The following is an 18840-nucleotide window of genomic DNA, read 5'->3' as shown; positions in this document are numbered from 1 at the left end:
GGCCCCCCCCCCAAAAAAAACAAACAGGGACAGGGAGGGGGGGCTGTTATTCACACAGCCTGAGAGTGAAATATGATTCCCTGGCCTCTAGTGGACGTTGCAAGCTCCAGTATATTAGCTTAACCGGCTAATATTAGCCTAAACCAGCTAATATTGCCAAAACAACCTAAGCTTAAACCAACAAATATCAGCTTAAACAAGCTAATATTAGACTGTATTAGCCGAAATTACATGGTTTAAGCAATTAATAGCCTAAACCAACAACTGTCTGTTTAAACCAGCTAACATTAGCCTAAACCGGTTAATATTAACTAACACCAGCTAGTATTAGCCCACAATAGCAAACATCACCAAAACAATCTAGCTTAAACCAGTAAATATTAGTTTAAACTAAACTAGCTAACATTAGCTTAAAGCAGCTAACATTATATATGAGCCTATACCAGCTAGTATTAGTCTACACCAGCTCTATCTATCTATCTATCTATCTATCTATCTATCTATCTATCTATCTATCTATCTATCTATCTATCTATCTATCTATCTAAGCCTGCACCAGGAAATATTAGCTTAAACCAGTCAACATTAGCCTAAACAAGCTGAGATTAGTTAGTTAAACCAATTAATATTAGTCCAAACAAACTAATATTCGTCAAAACTAGCTAATTTTAGCCCCACCCAGCTAATGTTAGCCTACATGAGCTAATGACAGAACTTTTATTGTGATGAAACATCACAGGCTACATCTCTTACTCTGTCGTTGGGGGTTTCTCTTCCAAACTCTGGAGCCAGGGAGACATTTTTCTATGGTTGTAACGTATAATTAGTGTCAGCAGTTAGCGGAGTGGAGATCTGCTCGCTGCCAACCTGCTCCTCTCCAGGTGTGTTTGATTTACGCCCCATCAGGAGGAGGAAGCAGCGAGGCCGAGGCCGCAGACGTAAAAAGGCCTTCGATAGGAGTTTATCAGCAGGACTCAGCCTGAGCCGCGAGTGCAGGCGTCCAACATAAATACTGACTTCTACTCTGAGCCGGGTGGAGCGAGGTTATCTTCATCTCTTTAATTTCACTTAAATAGCTTGGGGTCTGAAACCCAACGAGTCTGTAATCACTCATTTCTAGTCGAGCGATGTGATTTTAGTTTAGAGAGTCTGGAATAAATCAGGAAAGGTTAGTTTCACTGGGACGAAATGCGTCTGGTCATGTTATCACTCAGCTCTTAACCCTTTATCGGACACTCACTGAAATACTATTATTTATCATAGGATGTCAGAAAACGTCTTTATTTACGTGAAATGTTTCATATTTTCTCATTTTCATGGAGAAAATCTAGATTAATGCGCTTAAACATCGATGGTTCCTTGTCCTTAACAAATGTTTACAAATGTAAACATGTATTCAGAGCATTACGACATGATTCTGATTCAGACTTGTAGACCACATTAGACCCTGATTAGACCTTGTCTCCAGACCATTTGCAAGTTAGAAGCAGCAATTTGTTAAACTATGCTTCCTGAGTTGTTTACGTTCAACCGCAGCTATGAAACAGTTAGCCTTAACCAGCTAATATTGGTCTAACACTGTGCTTCACATAAGCTAATGGAGATGCTAATGGAGATGCTAATGGTAAAGCAACTCAACTCTTGTTTCTGCTCTAAAAGACCTCTGAACCTAAACCAGGTAGATTTCAATGAACGTTCCACTCTAAGTGGATGTTAGCAACCTTTAGCACTGGTTAGCATCACAGTAGGTGAAGGTTGTGGGTTCTAAGCTTCTTTAATCATAGATATCATGTCAAAATAGGTTTATAAATGTTTATTGGAGGCAATTCTGTGTATTGTTTGTTGGTTAAATCAAAGGATTAATCGACTATTTGCACTTGAAAGGTTCTTCCAGAGTTTTCTTTAGCGGCATCTAGTGGCGGCTGGAGGAACTGCAGCTTTCAGTGTTAGATGATCTGGTGAAATCCAGACGTCGCCACACAGAATGAGGTTTCCTTTATGAGGTTATACGTTAGCAGTGATTAAAGTAAGACTGTGATGTTAGCAGGAGACCACCCTGGATCACAAACGTTAATCACTGCTGCTGTGATGCGCAGTAACTCAGGGTGGAAATTAACGCTATAAAAACACACCTGAACATTCAACACGCTGATTCGACTGGCAGCGCTGTAATCTGAAGTTCTCTGAAGTAAAAGAGCCTGAAGACGAATATTTGAGGTAGAAATGTGGATCTGGACTCATCAAAACACCTCGAACTAAACGTAGTCTAGACTCAGACGGCGACAAGAACTCTGAAGTAAAAACTGGAACAGAGTCAATAAACAGAATTTAGGAAAGAAAAAGGAAACAAGAAAGAAGATAGAAGGAGGGGAGCAAGGAAGGAAGGAAAGAGAAAATAAGAAAATGGAGATTCAGAAAGAAAGAAAGAAAGAAAGAAAGAAGACATCTCATCAACCATCAACTGATCTTGGCCCAGTGCATCGTGGGAAAACAGACTAATGACGATGTCATAGAGCCAACAAAGTACTGGTGTAATTAGCTTGTTAAGAACTAATCAGTGAAAATCCAATTAACAGGACTGAGGCAGTTATAAACCCAGAGGTCAGTCAGACACACACCACCACCACCTCGACCCCCCTGGTTTAGATCTTTACACTCCAGCGAGGTCCAGAGGTCCAGAGGTCAGGGGTCAGGGGTCAGAGGTCAGGGGGGATTAAACTCACCTGTTGAACTCGTAGATGTCCTCGATGTTGCAGAACAAAGTGCTGACCTGCTCCGGCTTCAGGGGCAGAGCTCCACAGTCAATGATACAGCCCAGGTAGTCCTAGACACAAAGAGGGAGGGGTCAGAGGTCAGGTAGTCCTAGACACAAAGCAGGGAGGGGTCAGAGGTCAGGTAGTCCTAGACACAAAGAGGGGTCAGAGGTCAGGTAGTCCTAGACACAAAGAGGGAGGGGTCAGAGGTCAGGTAGTCCTAGACACAAAGGAGGGAGGGGTCAGAGGTCAGGTAGTCCTAGACACAAAGCAGGGGTCAGAGGTCAGGTAGTCCTAGACCAAAGCAGGGGTCAGAGGTCAGGTAGTCCTAGACACAAAGAGGGAGGGGTCAGAGGTCAGGTAGTCCTAGACACAAAGAGGGAGGGGTCAGAGGTCAGGTAGTCCTAGACACAAAGAGGGAGGGGTCAGAGGTCAGGTAGTCCTAGACACAAAGGAGGGAGGGGTCAGAGGTCAGGTAGTCCTAGACACAAAGGAGGGAGGGGTCAGAGGTCAGGTAGTCCTAGACACAAAGAGGGAGGGGTCAGAGGTCAGGTAGTCCTAGACACAAAGAGGGGTCAGAGGTCAGGTAGTCCTAGACACAAAGAGGGAGGGGTCAGAGGTCAGGTAGTCCTAGACACAAAGGAGGGAGGGGTCAGAGGTCAGGTAGTCCTAGACACAAAGCAGGGGTCAGAGGTCAGGTAGTCCTAGACCAAAGGAGGGAGGGGTCAGAGGTCAGGTAGTCCTAGACACAAAGCAGGGGTCAGAGGTCAGGTAGTCCTAGACCAAAGGGGGTTAGTGTGTCTGGGTCAGTCAGGTAGTCTAGACAAAAGAGGGGGTCAGAGGTCAGGAGTCGTTGTGTTGGGTTGTGTGTGTGTGTGTGTGTGTGTGTGTGTGTGTGTGTGTGTGTGTGTGTTGTTGATGCAGCCTGGATGATTGAGTTATGAAATAATCAGCTTCTTTAGTTGGAGCCGTTAGATCGAATGTGTGAACAGGAAACCAGAGACAGGAAGTCAAACAGGAAACAAGAAAGATTAGAACAACCTGAACAGGAAGCAGCGAAAGGGAAACTACAGCTGGTTATCTGAAGTCGATCGTCCTGACGCTTCTTCTTTTACATTTATGAATCAAAAAGATGAAAAACATCAAGACATTTTTACACAAGTCCGGAAAGTAAACAAAGAAAACCAGAAAAAGCACAGGAAACGGAAATATTAGATATATTAGAGATATATTCAGGAAAATGAGCTAATAATAACTATGCTAAATGCTAAAAACACTGCTAGCTGGTTTAAGCTAATGTTAGCTGGTTTAGGCTAATGTTAGCTTACATTAACTAGTTTAGGGTTTAAGCTTATATGAGCTTGGCACTGTTAGCTGGTTTAAGCTAATATTAGACTAAACCAGCTAACATTAGCAGGTGTTAAATGGTTAGACTAACGTTAGCAGTTTTAGGCTAACCTTAGCTGGTTTAGGCTAAAGTTAGCTAGTTTAAGGTGAGGTTTACTGGTTTTATCTGATGTTAGCTAGTTTAGTCTGGTATTAGCTTAAACCAGCTAACAGCACCAAGCTGATTTAAGCTTAAACCCTAAACTAGTTGATGTTAGCTACCATTAGCCTAAACCAGCTAACATTAGCAGGTTTAATCTAATGTTAAATGGTTTAGACTAATGTTAGCTGGTTCAGGCTAATGTCGTTTGTTAGGCCTCTGTTTTGTTTTTGCTTCTTTTCGGTCTCTGATTTGTTTTAGTTTGGATTTAACTCAAGATTCTCAAGCGTCATTAAATGAATTTTAATTAAAGGTAAAAGGTAACGGAGACATCAGAGTAAAACACAACAAGGGACGATAATTATAGCAACAATCCGTGTTCATACTAAAATATAAACACACATGAAATGTTCTACACGTATCTGTTTAATATGTTATGTAGAGAATCATCCATATCTTTCTCCTTCTCTTGTTCCCAGACCTCTGTTCCTCTTGTTCTCTCTTTCCCTCTTTCCCCCCATGTTCCCCCTTCCCCCCTTTTTTTCTTCTTCATCTCTTCCTCTCCCATCATTCGATTCCTTCCCCCTTTTTCTCCCCCCTCGGTTTCCTGTCCCACTTGGCTGCAGGTCAACAGCAGGATCCCGTCATGTTCCCCCCACGGCTCAGGTTTCTCTCCGCAAAAATGTAAGAAGAAAATGATTCCAGCCTCTTCCCCGATTCCTCCGCACGTCTCTCAAACCCTTTAAATCTCGCCGGGGTCAAATCTGACCCGGTTACTGGTCGAACCGGATCTTTGTGTTTAGATGTTTTAACACAACAACAAACACGTCTCCGTGTCAGTAAAGTCTCTAAGAACGAAAACGACGTGTGGCGATAAATTACATGTAGTTTTAGATGAAAACTAGTTTAAAGATAAAAAGTCTATGCATCCTTCCTTCCTTCCTTCCTTCCTTCCTTCCTTCCTTCCATCCTATATACGAGGTGAACTCAGTGTGTGATGACCATGTCCTGGTGTGTACTGAGTCCTGGGTGAATTGTGTCCTGAGGTTTAAATGTTGAGCGACCTCAGTCGGTTTTAAAAATAAAACGAGGGAGTGAGGAAGGAGTTTGTCTCCCCCCCTGGTTCAGATTCCCAGAGAGTGTGACATCATGGAGCCTCAATCAAAACCAGACTGCAGCAAAAAAAAAAAAAAAAAAAACACAGGAAGGAACACGTCATCCGTCAGCGCGGCCTCCATCAGAGCTCAGGAATCCCGGGTTAGAAATGTTAAAAATGTGAAAATCACCGGGTCTGTGGGCGAAGTGTTGACGGACGACGTTTTCCTTCCACAGCTGGAAGAGGCTTCGCTGGAGGACGGGATCAGATCGATATAGACCTCAGGAGGACGGGCCTTCACTCCTCACTTCCTTCCTTCACTCCTCACTTCCTATCCTTCCTTCCTTCCTTCCTTCCTTCATCCCTTCCTTCCTTCCTTCCCTCCCTCCCTCCCCCCTAGACGGGTCAGGATGGCCGAGCGGTCTAAGGCGCTGCGTTCAGGGCGCAGTCTCCTCTGGAGGCGTGGGTTCGAATCCCATTCCTGATATTAGTTTAGTTTGAGTCGATGATGATGAACCATCAGTCTGATATTTACTTCCTCCCCCAAAAAAACTCCGCTGACTCAAAAAAAAAAACCCAAACTGACTCTGGTATCAGTGACAGGAGGAGGAGGTGTGATTGTGAAAGTGAGGAAGGATTAACACACAGAGAAGAGAGATGTGGTGACGAGAGAACGAGCTCGAAGATGAACGATAAACCTGACGTGTGTGTGTGTGATGGCAGAGGATGAAAGCTGCAGTAAATTCTCTCTTTTACTTCAAAAGAATGTTTCACACTCCAATCAGACAGCTGGAGATACACACACCAACACACACTAATACACACTGACACACACTAATACACACTAATACACACCGACACACTAATACACACTAACACACACTGACACACACTAATACACACTAATACACACCAACACACACTAATACACACACTAGTACACACTAATACACACTAACACACACCAACACACACTAATACACACTGACACACACTAATACACACTAATACACACCGACACACTAATACACACACCAATACACACCAACACACACTAATACACACCGACACACACACTAACACACACTAATACACACTAATACACACCGACACACACTAATACACACACTAGTACACACTAATACACACTAATACACACTAATACACACTAATACACACTAACACACACTGACACACACTAATACACACTGACACACACTAATACACACTAATACACACCGACACGCTAATACACACACCAATACACACCAACACACACTAATACACACCGACACACACACTAACACACACTAATACACACTAACACACACCAACACACACTAATACACACTAATACACACTAACACACACTAACACACACTAATACACACTAACACACACTAATACACACTAATACACACTAACACACACTAATACACACTAACACACACTAACACACACTAATACACACTAACACACACTAATACACACTAATACACACCGACACACTAATACACACTAACACACACTAACACACACTAATACACACTAACACACACTAATACACACTAATACACACCGACACACTAATACACACACCAATACACACTAACACACACTAATACACACCGACACACACACTAACACACACTAATACACACTAATACACACCGACACGCACACTAACACACACCGACACACACTAATACACACTAATACACACCGACACGCACACTAACACACACCGACACACACTAATACACACCGACACGCACACTAACACACACTAATACACACTAATACACACCAACACACACTAATACAAACCGACACACACTAATACACACTAACACAAACTAATACACACACTAATACACACCAACACACACTAATACACACTAACACACACCAATACACCCTAATACACACCGACACACACTAATACACACTGACACACACTAATAGAACACACACTAACACACACTAACTCAGACTGGTTATTCATGTTCCTGGGTTCGTGGCTGATTCGTGTTTTAAATAATGAACGTGATGAATCAGCTGGAGAAGAACCTGATCATCTGCTCAACTCTAACCACGTCAGTCACATGTCAGAGTAGTTTCAGTGGGAGGCTGAGGACACACGTGCCTTGCTCAAGGGTCCGTCCTCCCGGCTGAAACATGTGTCCGTCCATCTTATTGTGCAACAGCCTGAGGAGGCGTGTTGGAGGCGGCTGCAGGTAAACTGGCCCAGAGGCGTTCACACCTGGAAGGAAGTCAACAGCTCCTCCCCTAAACTCAGCGTCCTAGTTTTCTGGACACGAGGCAAGTTAACCCTCTGGAGTCCAAACAATAATAATAATGAAAATAATGAAGACGACGTAGCATCAAGACGCTTCTCACTGAGTCTCTGTTTCTACTTTAGTACAAACTTCAAACTATAGATCAGTTTTTAACTAGTGTTTCTAGACCAAGTAAAACTAGACCAGTTCTAAATAACTGAGTCTTTCTCCTGAATGTTGTCGTCATGTTTGGTTCACGGAGGAAAACGCTAGCAAGAGGAGAGAGCTAGCAGGAGGAGAGAGCTAGCAAGAGGAGAGAGCTAGCCAGAGGAAAGAGCTAGCAGGAGGAGAGAGCTAGCAAGAGGAGAGAGCTAGCAGGAGGAGAGAGCTAGCAAGAGGAGAGAGCTAGCCAGAGGAAAGAGCTAGCAGGAGGAGAGAGCTAGCAAGAGGAGAGAGCTAGCAAGAGGAGAGAGCTAGCATAGGAGAGAGCTAGCAGGAGGAGAGAGCTAGCAGGAGGAGAGAGCTAGCAAGAGCAGCTAACCAAAGGAGAGAGCTAGCAAGAGGAGAGAGCTAGCAGGAGGAGAGAGCTAGCAAGAGGAGAGAGCTAGCAAGAGGAGAGAGCTAGCAAGAGGAGAGAGCTAGCATAGGAGAGAGCTAGCAAGAGGAGAGAGCTAGCAGGAGGAGAGAGCTAGCAGGAGGAGAGAGCTAGCAGGAGGAGAGAGCTAGCAAGAGGAGAGAGCTAGCAGGAGGAGGGAGCTAGCAGGAGGAGGGAGCTAGCCAGCTACACATGATAGAAAGAAACAACATAACAGCCCCTTTCCTATTGGTGGAAACATGCATCCATCAACCAATCAGGACATGATGTGTCAGTGGTTGCTAAGCAACATTGAGGCTATATTCAGTCTATGGAGACAGGAGACAGTTTAGAGACATTTAGACATTATTACTGGTTGGACACCTGATAGTTGTGGACATGGTCCTAAATAGTTTTAATGGAAATAGTTGTAAATAACTAAATGTGTTGATCAGCTTTAGAAATGTCCAGGTTAGATTTACATTCTAAGTTCTAGAAATGGTTGGTTCCACATGTTTGTGGTTTTCTAACTTGTTCCTCCTGGATCTGATGGTTTTAGCTCCAATGTGTTCACACAGTTTAATACTGTGAAGTCACGCATGTGAGGTTGAGAATTAAACCAAACCAGGACCAAGGTTGAACAGTTTTTAAGGAAATATGAAACCAAAAGGAGTCACATTATCATGGGATCATTGGACTCTGGACTCCTGAGGGTTAAAGTCTGAGGGTTAACGTGTTCCTGGAAGTCTAACTGGTTCGGTTTAGAGGCGTGTATGAACAGGAACAACTGACTGGAAAGCAGCACTGACATGCTAGCCATTAGCATCTCCTTTAGCGTTGTTATTACCGTCATTAAATCCAAGCACCTATTGGCCGACGCTGGATTAAAGACGGACGACGTGGTGCCATTTTTTTGCAGGAACAAATTTAGAATAATATCTACAACATACGGCCACGTGATGTTGAGAAGAGGGAAAACAACCTCATGTAAAACTGGAATGGGGAAGAGGATGGGCAGCATCAATCAATGACATCTTCACAAACTTGGAGGTTAAATTGTTGGAAGAACTTGGTTAGATTCTTTATCGCACCTGAGATCATGGACAAAATGTGGATCATTCTCATGATTCTAAGATGATAAACTTTTAGGGGGATGTTTAATTATTGTCAGAATTGTGGGTGGAATTAAGCCAGGTCATGTATGCTACTGTATTTACACAGTACGACAGGAAATGTGTTACAAGACGACAAATACTGACTGAAGATCCTGTTAGTGGCCTGTAAGACAGAAATCTGGAGTGGAACTGGAAGTGGTACGAGCCAGATCCCCAAATTATAACGCAAATGTATGTTATAGAGCAACTGTTGGAACACTGTTGAGGAAAATGGTATAACAGGCCTGTTGTCTGTACGTCATCGTGAGGACAAGGTCTCTGGGGACGTGTTCTCACCTCCACGATGCTCTTCAGGTCTCGGACGTAGGCTTGTTCCGTCTCCACGATCTCCAGAACCACTCGCTCCAGTCGAGAAAGCTGTCTGGGTGTAGCCGCCGCCGCCGCCGCCGCCGCCGCCACCACTGGATCTGCTCCTTTCCCATCATGGGCGTGGCTTATTCCTGCCACCTTGGCAACACAAGTCCCACCCCCTCCTCCTCCTCCACCTCCTCCTCCTCCTCCTCCTCCATGTGGCGTGACGAGGGGCGTGAGGTCCAGGCTGATGTCTGAGCCGTTCCTTTTCGGTGAAGAGGACGAGGAGGCGTTGTAGGTCGGGACGGCGCCGTACGGAAGCGAGGACGAAGACGAGGAGGACGAGGAGGAGGACGCCTCATGCAGGGAGACTGAGGAGGCGGAGGAGGAGAGGGACAGGGAGGCGGGACGCTCGCCCTCCGAACAGACGGTGTTGACGGAGGTGCAGGAAGAAGAGGACGCTCCTCTCTCGCCTGATGACATCATCCTACCCACAATCCCACTCAGGGACGAGACTGAGGAAGGACGCTTGGAGGCTGCAGAGACAAAGAGACAAAGAGACAAAGTTTAGTCCATCAGATCCAGACTTTAACCCTCCATGGACCAGGAACCATATGTGGTAACGTGGTTCCTGGTTCCTCTCAGTGAGGTTTAGTGTCATGTGGTTTTTATTGGGCCAATCAGAGAAGATCCAGGAAACATCCTCAGGTCTAATCAGGTTAATGTGGTCTACGAGGTCCCCCTCTGACCTGGTTTATCAGGAACCATGAAGAAGAACAAGTGTCCTAATGTTTCTCATGTGATGATGTTGGTGATGTTCTAATGTGACAAATACATGTTTACATTAGTTTAAGGACCAGGAACCAGATATGAGACCAGGAACCAGATATGAGACCAGATATGAGACCAGGACCAGGAACCAGATATGAGACCAGGAACCAGATATGAGACCAGAACCAGATATGAGACTAGAACCAGATATGAGACCAGGAACCAGATATGAGACCAGGAACCAGGAACCAGATATGAGACATCCATTCATCTGGATTTAACTCAGGAACATTAGGTAAAAAGGTTAAACGTCTTCTTACATCCTGCAATAAAACTCCAGGGTTGAGATTTAGAATTTCCCAGTATTTCACTGAGAGTCCTGTGAAGAGTTAAGAGCGTTTCTTTTGTTTCTTGACTGAGCTGTTTCCCTTGTGGATCATTAAATTCTATTTAAGTCTAAGTCTGCTTTGTTTTTGCTCGGCCTCATCTGGCACACACTCCTAGTTCACTGTCTGCATTTTATAACCTTAGCAACGATATTACTGAATACACTGAATGACCCCACAGTGTTGTTATTTTCTTAAGTCTAAATCTATACTGATCTCAAAGAAACAGCACAGAGTGAGACCTCTTCACCTGAAGAGTGAAGATCCGCAAACCAGACATTTAAAATTTATTTTTATTTTTCATTAGTACCTTTAAATGAAGGGTTAAAAATGCTTCCATCAAATGACACAAAACCACGAATTTATAATATCTTAATCAGCTGTTTACAGCTCAGAGCAAACAAGAAACACTCACCTCAGTCTGACACAACATCGACTTTGTTCCTCTTTTTAATTCTTCCTTTTTTGGGTCAAGATTAAACATGAGAAGTCGCACGTCTTTAAAGACATAAGAAAGATATGGACTGACTCAGACTAGGAAACTAGGAAGTGCTACTATTAGCCGGGAGGCTAGGAAAAGTTATCATCAGCTGAGAGGGTAGGAAGAGCTAGTATTAGCTGAGAGGCTAGGATACGCTACTATTAGCTGGGAGGCTAGGAAACGCTAGTATTAGCTATGAAGAGCTACTATTAGCTGAGAGGCTAGGAAGAACTACGATAAGCTAGTAAGTGATACGATTAGCCTGGAGGCTAAGAAGCTAGGAAGGACTACCTTTACCTGAGAGGCTAGAAGTGCTACTATTAGCTTGGAAGCTAGGAAGAGCTACTATTAGCCTGGAAGCTAGGAAGAGCTACTATTAGCCTGCAGGCTAGGGAGAGCTACTATTAGTCTGGAAGCTAGGGAGAGGTACCATTAGCTGAGAGCCGATTATAATTTCTAAAACATCAGTGAACGATGAAAGAAGTTCATGAAGTTTTTAACCATGTTCTTGTAATTCAGAAAGAATTTACAGCTTGTTCGTTCAGACTCGTGTCTCGGACGTGTTTTGGCGACGCCTGGTTTTGGTGTTTGAACAAACACAATGAAACGAAACGTGTTAAAAGGCTCCACATCTAAAACACACCTGGCAGAGACTGGACGCCGCGATGGAGAACTACTTAAAGTTCATTAGTGTTTGGATTCCAGACGTCCTGGCAGGAGGAATTTCCGCGCAGGGTGTGAAATGAGAGCGTTTTTGTTTTTTTCCCTCTCAGCTGATATTGGTTCTTACTCGGCTTCATCACTGAGTTCTAACAGGAACCGATTTAACAGCCGCCTCGTAAAGAACGTTCACCTCATTCCAGCTTATTTCAAACAGGATAATTCACCACGAACACAAACAGAGGAAAGAACTGGAAGCAAACAACACGGACACAAACTCCCAGGAGACGTCCACCGAGGACACGAGGACACGAGGACAGAGGACAGAGGACAGAGGACATGAGGACAGAGGGGACAGAGGACAGAGGACGTCCACGCCTGAGACACAGGGGACAGATGGTCTGAGAGGACAGTAGAAGAGTCCATCTATGAGACAGACTGGACAAAGGAGGATATGAAGGAAGGATGGAAGGACATGAAGGAAGGACATGATGGAAGGAAGGAAGGAAGGAAGGAAGGAAGGAAGGAAGGAAGGAAGGAAGGATGGAAGAAAGGAAGGAAAGGATGGAAGGATAGACCTGAAGGAGCAAAGGAAGGAAGGAAGGAAGGATGGAAGGCTGGAAATAAAGAATGAGTGAAAGGAAGGAAGGAAAGGAGGAAAGAAAGGAAAGGAAGTAATGAAGGAAGGAAGGAAGGAAGGAAGGAAGGAAGGAAGGAAGGAAGGACATGAAAGGAGGAAAGTAAGGAAGGAATGATGGAAGGAAGGACATAAGGAAGGAAGGAAGGAAGGAAGGAAGGAAAGGATGGAAGGAAGGAAGGAAGGAAGGAAGGAAAGGATGAAAGAAAGGAAAGGAAGTAATGAAGGAAGGACGGAATGAAGGATGGATGGACCTGAAGGAGGAAAAGAGGGAAGGAAGGAAGGAAGGATGGAAGGTTGGAAATAAGGAATGAAAGGAAGGAAGGAAAGGAGGAAAGAAAGGAAAGGACGTAATGAAGGAAGGAAGAAACGAAGTCAGAAATGAACAAAGGAACGAAGGTAGAAACGAAGGAAGGAGGTGAAGGAGGAATGGAAGTCGGACGGTTTGTGTGAATGAGTCGTGCGTCATCATTAGTTTTAGTTTGTGAGCGGCTGCAGGACGGAGGATAAACTAACTGATGCCTCATCAGCCATAAATGGTAAAAACCAGCCGGTGAAAAGCGTTAAAGGAAGAAAGGAAACGTGGTGAAAAGCGGCAGAAAGCGTCCGGGAACGTGTGCGAGGGCAGGATTTACTCACAGTTTGCAGAGTTTCCGTGTGTGTTGGTGTCGAGTTGATCGTTAATCTCTGGTCATAATGATTCGGTTGAACATTAAACTGTGAAGAGTCTGTCAGTCACACTCGTCTGGTTTCCTGGTTTCCTGTTATTGGCTCTTAGTCACACGTCGGTTTCTGTGAGGACCGGCGTGTTTCAGTTCACGCTTACATTCATTTATTCCTTTATTTACAGGATTTATTCATATTTATATTATATTTATATTAGTCCACGAACACAAACGACTGTTTGGGAAAGTTTGTCATTCAATGCTTTAAAAAAAAAAAAAAATGCTCGAAAAATAGTTGAAAACAAATGAAACCTGGGAACATGTGTGTTTTCTATCCTGAGCATAAAATCCTAGTTAATAAATCTTTATTTATTTACTTGTAGTTGCTGCTGTGTCTGTGTTTACGTCGCGTCTGAAGCTGCAGATGGAAACGATCTGTAGCTGAATGCATCATGTATTCGTACCAAGTGATTCATGAATTCATCTTCACCAGATAAATAAATGAATGAATGAATAAAAGGAAGAACCGGGTTTTATTTGGGTCCTGGTTTACGGGCTGAGGAGCTGGACGGTACCAGAGACGGTCCTCACTAGTCTGGTTAACTTCTGCATGTTGTGTGTGTTTGAAAGTGTGATTTCAAACACAGGATGTGGTTTAACAAACGTTTTGCTGATGCACAACACGATCCGTCAGCCTCAAACCCGGATTCTAACCCTCAAACAGGCCCTGCAATCAGTGCAGGTTCTGGTCCTGGTCCTGGTCCTGGTCCAGATCCAGGTCCAGGTATTTTATGGAAATGTCTAAAGTCTAAAGTGTTTGTTTTGCCAACGTCTTGTGCAAGAACCAAAAAGCAAAAGTGAAACTTAAAGACGCAACGATGCAGGTTCTGAACCACCTCATCTCATCTACTCATCTCATCTCATCTCTGATCTCATCTCATTTAACTCATTAATAAAATGTCATCATCTCATCCCACCAAGGAAGGAAGGAAGGAAGGTGTCGTCATTAGTTACTACTTTAAGTTTGTAGTTAATGAGCCGCTTTGAGGACCGAATATTTAAAAGTCACTTATTAACTCTGTAACAATCTGAAGTTAATTGTCTTGTCATTAAGTTAAAACCACTCGTGGTCTGATGATGTGACCTGACGTGCGGAGTCTGACTGGCTGCAGACTGAGCTGTGAATATGGTTTTAAGGTGGAATTTCCATTTAAACACACGTTGTGAAAGGAGGAGGCGGTGGAGTGGATTCCAGAGAGTGATTACAGTAATAAGAGCTGCTCGCTGTCGACTTCACAAAACTTTAAAAACATCCCGCTGTCACTTCATCTGCTGCAGATATGGTTCAGGTTTCGCTTCAACGTGTCTCCTTCACACCTCCGAGCACTACATGTGTTTCCATCAACCCGAGAACAGAGCAAAACCTGAAGATTTCAACAAGAAACTGCAACAGAAACTAATGGAAACTAGTGTAAACTAACTGAAACTAATAGAAACTAATGGAAACTAATGGAAACTAGTGTAAACTAATGAAAACTAATGGAAACTAGTGTAAACTAATGAAAACTAATGAAAACTAACGGAAACTAGTGTAAACCAATTGAAACTAGTGGAAACTAATTGAAACTAGTGGAAACTAATTGAAACTAGTGTAAACTAATTGAAACTAATAGAAACTAATGGAAACTAGTGTAAACTAATGAAAACTAACGGAAACTAGTGTAAACCAATTGAAACTAGTGGAAACTAATGGAAACTAATGTAAACTAATTGAAACTAATGGAAACTAATGGAAACTAATTGAAACTAATGGAAACTAATTGAAACTAATTGAAACTAGTGTAAACTAATTGAAACTAATGGAAACTAATTGAAACTAATGGAAACTAATTGAAACTAATTGAAACTAATGGAAACTAATTGAAACTAGTGGAAACTAATTGAAACTAATGGAAACTAATGGAAACTAGTGGAAACTAGTGTAAACTAATTGAAACTAATGGAAACTAATTGAAACTAATGGAAACTAATTGAAACTAATTGAAACTAATGGAAACTAATTGAAACTAGTGGAAACTAATTGAAACTAATGGAAACTAATGGAAACTAGTGGAAACTAATTGAAACTAATGGAAACTAATTGAAACTAATGGAGCTTCAAAGCTAATGAACTGAGTATCAGGGTCATTTTTAAATTGAACTGAATTGAAATCAGGATTCAACCAACAATGAGCTTCAGCAGGTATCAGGGAGGAAGAGAAGGAGGAGGAGGAGGAGGAGAAGGCGAAGTAAGGGAGGAAGGAGGAGGAGGAGGAGGAGCAGGCGAAGGGAGGAAGGAGGAGGAGGAGGAGGAGGAGGAGGAGGAGGAGGAGAAGGCGAAGTAAGGGAGGAAGGAGGAGGAAGAAAGGAATAAGGAGTGACCAGGAGGAGTGGATGAAGATGGAAGAGTTAAACCCTGAAAAGGTGAAAGGTCACGATGACGTGAGAAAACTGACTTCCTGTCTCCGTCTGAGTCAACATGCAGCTGATTCTGTGAACACACGCGGTTAAAAGGTCGAGTCCACTTGGACTCTCCCACCCGACCCCCCCTGACCCTGTAGAGTGGTATATTCCTGCTCTCTGCTTCACAACAAGAACAAGAAGAAGACATGGAAGAGGGCTCCTCTACCACTACTTCTTCTTCTTCTACTCTTCATCTATGTTCCTCCTCCTCCTCCTCCTCCTCCTCCTCCTGTGTCCTTCTATTCTATCGTTCTTCTTGTCATTCTCTCTTTTCAGTCTTATCTTGGGCGTTCTCTCCATTTTCTGCCTCATTCTTTTCTATATCGGCTGTAATCAGCTGATCTGCTCCAGCCTTTTATGGAGAAACATTGTTGGGAGCTGCAGAGGAGGAGGAGGAGGAGGAGGAGGAGGAGGAAGAGGGGGAGGAGAAGAATGAGGAGGAGAAGATAAAGAAGGAGGAGGAAGAGGGGGAGGAGAAGAATGAGGAGGAGAAGATAAAGAAGGAGGAGGAAGAGGGGGAGGAGAAGGAACGAGAGAACTGACAGAGAAGGAGAAGGAGAAGTGTAGGAGGAGGAGAAAGACAACAGGAGGAAATGGGAAGGAGGTGAAGATAGAACAAGATGAGCAGAAGAAGGAAGGGATGAAAAGAAGAAAAAGGAATGAGGAGAAGAAGAAGAAGATGGAGGAAAAGAACGAGCAAGAAAAGGGAGAAGAAGAAGAAGATGGAGGTCAGGAAGGAGGAGACGACTAAGAAAAGGAGAAGCAGAATAAGACAGAAGGAGAAAGGCTGAAGGAGGATGAGGACAAGAAGAATGGAGAAAGGAGGAGAAGGAGGAGCAATAAAAAAGATGAAGTGATAGATGAAGAAGAACAAGTGGGAGAGAAAGAGGGAGTAGAAGAAGAGAAAGGCTGAAGGTTCACACCAGGTCCTGATCCATGAGGTTCTATTCAGATTATTAGAGGAGGAACCAGACTCCTCCTCCTCCTCCTCCTCCTCCTCCTCCTCCTCCTCCTGTATCCTTCTATTCTATCGTTCTCTCTTTTCAGTCTTATCTTGGGCGTTCTCTCCATTTTCTGCCTCGTTCTTTTCTATCGGCTGTAATCAGCTGATCTGCTCCGGCCTTTTATGGAGAAACATTGTTGGTAGTTAAACTTTATCACCACAAACCATACGACTTCCTGTCTGAGTGTGTGTGTGTGTGTGCGTGTGTGTGTGTGTTGTGTTGTGTACGTGTGTGTGTTGTGTCTATGTGGTTTCTGTGAGAGCAGCTCTGGTATGTTTGTGTGTGAATTCTAACTATAACAGCAACTAAACACCACGGTGGCTGAGTGTAATTACACCTCATTACTGAGTGTGTACTTGTGTATTTGTGTTTGTGTGTGTTTGTGTTTGTGTGTAGCGGCGGTGGGTCCGGCCTCTCTCTCTCTCCCCCTCTCGCTCTCTGGGTTCGGAGAAAACGGAGAAAGTTTAAGACTTGAAATGGTGGAAATAAAAATTTGCTTCTACGTCCAGATCAATCTGTTACCACGGAGACCAGATCCACCATCCAATCATCTGTGCAGGAGCATCACATCCACGGGAAACAGGAGGAGGAGGAAATAACAAAGTGCAAAGAAAGAGGAAGAAAAATGGACCTCCACATCAGATCCACCTCGATCCGATTATTATTATCACTAGAGGAAGAACTAGTCTCCATGGAAACACAGCAACTAACTCTCAGCTCTGGCGGGACTCAAACCCACAACTTTTCACCTCCTCATGTGTCTCACCTGAGCTAGTGGGCGATCTCTGGCTGCCACGCCGTGACCCCTCAGGCATCGTGTGATGATGTCACAGGAAGTAGAAACCTGAGGAAAAAAGACAGGAAATAAAGCTTCTGTTATTACCAACACTATCTCAGGTTAGCCTAGGCCTGCTAGTGTTAGCCTAGACCTGCTAACTTCAACATAAAACAACCTGATGTTAGCCTAACACAGCTAACAATGACCTAAATAACATTAAACTAAACCAGCTAATATTAGCCTAACCAGCTTATGTTAGCATGGACCTGCTAACTTCAACATAAACTAGTTAATTTTAGTCTAAATGAGCTAATGTTAGTCTAACCCAGCTAACAGTGACCTAAGCAAAGTTAGCCTAGGCCTGCTAACTTCAACATAAAACAGCTAATGTTAGCCTAACGCAGCTAGCAATGACCTATGCAACATTAGCCTAGACCTGCTAATGTTAGCCCAGATCTGCTAACTTCAACACAAACAACCTAATGTTAGCCTAAAACAGCTAACAATGACCTAAACAACATTAAACTAAACCAGTGAGTCTAAGCAAGCTAATATTAGCCTAACCAGCTTATATTAGCATGGACCTGCTAACTTCAACATAAACTAACTAGTTAATTTTAGTCTAAACGAGCTAATGTTAGTCTAACCCAGCTAACAATGACCAACAAACAACAAACAAACAACGTTAACCTAAACCAGCTAATGTTAGTCTAGCGAGCTAATGTGAGACTAAACTAGCTAATATTAGTGAAAACCAGCTAATATTTGTCTAAATCAGCTGTTTCTAACCTAAACCCGACTATGTGTTGTGTCAGCTTAGGCCAGCTGACCTAAACGTAAACTAGCTAATGTTAGTGTAAACCAGCTAACAATGACCTAAGCAATGTTAGCCGAAACCAGCTAATGTTAGCCTAAACCAGCTAATGTTAGTGATTACATCCTAATGTTGGTCTAAACCGGTTGATTTTAACCTAAACCCACAGGGTTATTAGTCTATATTTTAGCTTAGGCCAGCTAACTTAAACATAAACCAGACAGTGTTGGTCAAACCCTGCCAACATCAGTCTGAGCTAGCAGATGACCTTTAAACCTTTAAAGGCTTGAACTGAAATCCAGATGGAAAGCGACCAGCCTCTGATTCTGATAAGAGTTGAGCTGAGTTTAGTTTCAGTTCAGTGGCTCAAAGATGGGAAAAAACGTTAACAAGAGGAAGAAGATGACGTCCATGTAAAACTGTTCTCTTTTCTTTTGTGTGAACAGTGTGAGGACATATGTAATGTTTGGCTAGAAGACAAGAATGTG

The 18840-nt window shown here is 43.4% G+C and overlaps 1 protein-coding gene and 1 non-coding gene across 4 annotated transcripts in view; one reads left to right on the top strand and one right to left on the bottom strand.

The window, feature by feature from the left end:
• Positions 1–18840, bottom strand: part of plekhg2 (pleckstrin homology domain containing, family G (with RhoGef domain) member 2) — a 52194-nt gene that overhangs the window by 24677 nt on the left and 8677 nt on the right. For 2 of the 3 annotated variants that reach the window (XM_047594247.1, XM_047594248.1), the window contains exons 2-4: positions 17527–17604; positions 9640–10190; positions 2724–2824 (exon numbers count right to left, since the gene is read on the bottom strand). In XM_047594247.1, coding sequence (XP_047450203.1) covers positions 2724–2824; positions 9640–10190; positions 17527–17575 — 701 coding nt within the window. In that variant the 5' untranslated portion in view covers positions 17576–17604. Of the gene's footprint in view, positions 1–2723; positions 2825–9639; positions 10191–13228; positions 13553–17526; positions 17605–18840 lie in introns of those variants that run through there. The other variant, XM_047594249.1, reaches the window with a different exon arrangement.
• Positions 5740–5822, top strand: trnal-cag. The gene has a single exon. It is a non-coding gene; the product is annotated as a tRNA-Leu (tRNA).

Source organism: Mugil cephalus, chromosome 9 (assembly GCF_022458985.1).
Source record: "Mugil cephalus isolate CIBA_MC_2020 chromosome 9, CIBA_Mcephalus_1.1, whole genome shotgun sequence".
In the NCBI taxonomy this organism is placed as follows: Eukaryota; Metazoa; Chordata; class Actinopteri; order Mugiliformes; family Mugilidae; genus Mugil; species Mugil cephalus.
Note: the sequence above shows the minus strand (reverse complement) of the source record. Positions and strands in the feature narration are given on the sequence as shown.